This window comes from Suricata suricatta, chromosome 13 (assembly GCF_006229205.1).
Source record: "Suricata suricatta isolate VVHF042 chromosome 13, meerkat_22Aug2017_6uvM2_HiC, whole genome shotgun sequence".
Taxonomy (NCBI): Eukaryota; Metazoa; Chordata; class Mammalia; order Carnivora; family Herpestidae; genus Suricata; species Suricata suricatta.
Genome location: NC_043712.1, coordinates 35465977 through 35469540, shown reverse-complemented (window position 1 = coordinate 35469540; position 3564 = coordinate 35465977). Strand labels below are relative to the sequence as shown.

Here is a 3564-nt window from a genome sequence, read left to right as displayed (position 1 = left end):
TTAGTCCCAGAAGCAATTTAAAGTTTGGAAAGTCAAATGTGCAGGTACAGGCCCTAAGCTTACCTGGGGCCCCCAGAGACCCCACCCCGTGTCCCAGTTAGAGGTCATGACGGGGACATGGTCAAATGGAGATGGGCAAGAGCATTCAGCAGATGCCGGCTTCCTCCGGAGCTTTCCCTGGGGTCTCAGAGAAGCCAGCGCTCAATTTGGGGACAGGGTACATTGTCCCCATGTTGAAGTCCTAGACATTCAGAACAGGGAGGCAGGAAGGTTGTCTAACAGCAGCAGCAGCAGAATTGGCTGCATTCGTTGCTCCGCTCGCCATGTGCCAGTTACTGCAATAGACACTTTACAACCATTAGGTTTAACATTTTCTCCACTTCCTCTCCATGATGAGTCATTCTTACCTTTTTGATCCTAGGCATTCTGACAAGTGTGAGGTGATGTCTCATAGTGGGTTTATTATGCATTTCCCTGATAAATAGTGATGTTGAGCCTCTTTTCATGTTTCTGTTAGCCATCCGTAGGCCATCTTTGGAGAAATGTTTATTTAGGTCCTCTGTTTACTTTTAATCAAATTATTTGTGGGGGTTTTTTGTGCTGAGTTTTATATATTCTTAAAAATTTTTTTTTATACTTCATTCATCTTTGAGAGACAGAGAGACAGAGCTTGAGCAGAGTAGGGGCAGAGACAGAGGGAGACACAGAATCTGAAGCAGGTTCCAGGCCCTGACCTGTCAGCACAGAGCCAGATGTGGGGCTCGAACCCACACCCTGGAGGTCATGTCCAGAGCTGATCTCAGCCGCTTAACCATCTGAGCCATCCAGGCGCCCCTATGTGTTCTTTATATATTTTGAATATTAACTGAATATATTATCAAATATGTTGTTTGCAAATATTTTCTCCCCTACAGTAGGTTGTCTTTATGTTTAACTGATATTTTCCTTCACTGTGCAAAAGCTTTCTGGTGTGGTGTAGTTCCAAGCGTTTATTTTTGCTTTTGATTCCCTTGGGTGAGTGAACATATCCAGCAAAATGTTGCTAAAGCCAATATTCATGAAGTTGTAACCTATGTTTTCTTGAGGAGTTTTATGGTTTCATGTCTTTCATCCATTTATATTTTATTTTTGTGTATGATAAAAGAAAGTGGTCCAGTGTCATTCTTTTGCATGTATCTCTGCAGTTTTCTCAACACCATTTATTTTTTAATGTTCATTTATTTATTTCGAGGGAGTGAGCGTGCGTGAGTGGGCAGGACAGAGATATAGGGAGAGAGAGTGTCCCAAGCAGGCTCCTCTCTGTCAGTGCAGAGCCCCCCGTGGGGCTCAAGCTCACTAACTGTGAAATCATGACCCGAGCTGAAGTTGGATGCTTCACCGACTGAGCCACTCAGGCACCCCAACTTTCTGTATTCTTGTTAAATAAGTCTGTCAATGGTCAAAGAATTTAATAAAACTTGTTCCAAAACTGCTTCTATCCATCCACTACCATCTCTGAATCATTCATTTTGGTTTATTGGTTCTAGATAGGAACCATATCTTGCTCATTTCCACATGCTACACAGTCCTGTGCAGCATTCATGATATTAGTACTGCTCCACTGCTACTGGTACTCCCACTACTAGTACTGCTATCTTGTAGTTCTCTTGTGCTTACCATAAGTAAGCATTATTTATAGGATCTTATCTAATTTGTCTAAAATCAAGTCGTTTGTTTTATTTTTAGATTCTTTATACACACACACACACACACACACACACACATATATATATAGTTTATTGTCAAATTAGTTTTTATAGAACACCCAGTGCTCTTCCCCACAAGTGCCCCTCTCCATGTCCATCACCTTCTTCTCTTTTTCCCCTCACCCTTCAGCCCTCAGTTCATTTTCTGTATTCAAGAGTCTCTCATGATTTGCCTCTCTCCATCTCCGTAACTCTTTCTCCCCCTTCCCCTTCCCATGGTCCTCTGTTAGGTTTCTCCTGTTAGACCTATCAGTGAAAACATATGGTTAGGTTTTAAAATATGAAGAAATAGACTGAGAAACGTTAAGCAATCTGCCCAAGGTCAGAGGTAAGAAAATAGTTTTCGGTTTTTATTGTGATGAGAAATGGAGGTTCAAATGCTAAGATTTTACATCTCTTGGACATTAACAGTGTACTTGAACATATTAAAGACCGAAGATTCCTGGAACAAAGAAATATGTCAGATTTTAGTCTGCTAAAGTTTTCAAATGTATTTAGTCTCTTTCTATTTATCTATCACCTTTGTTTCATTCACTCCTTTCTCTCTCTTCCTTTCTTTCCTTTCATTTTCAGAATCTGAGTTATTCAATAACAGAAAACTAGCTTTTCTATTGGAAATTGTATAAGTGGTATATATCAAATTCTAACTTTGTTTTCCTTCTTGATTTTAATTTAATACCAGTATTTCATAATGTGAAGTACATTGAGAAAAAATAGCCTCAATGTTCTTATAGCTAAAAAACAGTGGAGTATATCAGTGTAGATTCTTCCCACTCAAAAGCTCTTTATATGGAGACCTTGTCTTTGTTCCCTTCTTGATACCTCAGATGAACTGAATCTAGTAATGAAAATTTTCACGTCCTCCTTGTGTCACTGGCTGTCCTACGGAGTCCAGTAGGGATGCCAAGGGGCTGTGAGAGCCCTCTCCATGCACTGACTCTGCAGCTTACACACTGTATGAACCATTCAGCCTGCTCTAATGGTCCTGTCTCCTCAGTATTAGTGTGTATTCGGAATGTCTTCGGACATAACATTAGCAATTTATTGTCTGGCATCTGTTGAAGCTCTCAGATATTTGGCTGAAACTCAGATGATACAATCTGAAAAGCTACACATTCCCTGAAAATTGACTTAAGGGCAAGAGATCATTTCAGTTAATGTGACTTGCCTTTGGAGGGGGACCTGTAATAATCAAAAGTCCTCTCTTCCACATGTGAGATCTGCAGCGGACCCCTCCTCTATCACTGGGTGAACTATTTCTGAGCCACCAGGTTCCTCACAGCAGCCTTCACGTCCTTGTTCCTGAGGCTGTAGATGATGGGGTTGAGCATGGGGGTCACCACCCCATAGAAGAGAGGGATGAGCTTATCTGAAAGGTCCTGCTTGTCTTCCCCCTGGGGATCCTTAGACTTGGGCTTCGCATACATGACAAGTAAGGTCCCATAGAAGATGACCACCACAGTGAGGTGGGCAGAGCAGGTAGAAAAGGCCTTTTTCTTCCCCTCAGTGGAGGGGATCCTCAGGATGGTAGCAATGATGAAGATGTAAGAGACAGAGATGAACAGAACTGGAACCACCAGGAAGATCACATTGGCCACCCCCATGCTGATCACATTGATGGTGATGTCTGCACAGGCCAACTTCAGCACAGCCAGGATCTCACAGGTGAAGTGGTTGATGACATTGTCCCCACAGAAGGGTAACTGTACTGCAAGAGAGATCTGCACCAAAGAGTTGGCTGCACCAGCCATCCAGGAGCTGACAGCCATGGGCACGTAGACAGACCTGCTCATGACCACAGGGTACCTCAGGGGGTTAC

General features: G+C 42.6%; 1 protein-coding gene across 1 annotated transcript in view; it reads right to left on the bottom strand.

The window, feature by feature from the left end:
- Positions 1–2971: 2971 nt before the first annotated feature.
- The window catches only part of LOC115276258 (olfactory receptor 13C7-like), an 884-nt gene continuing 291 nt past the window's right edge, over positions 2972–3564 (bottom strand). The window contains 1 exon segment of the mRNA XM_029920192.1: positions 2972–3564. This exon segment is cut by the window's right edge and continues 99 nt beyond it. Within this exon segment, the coding sequence (XP_029776052.1) occupies positions 2999–3564 (566 nt within the window). The 3' untranslated portion in view covers positions 2972–2998.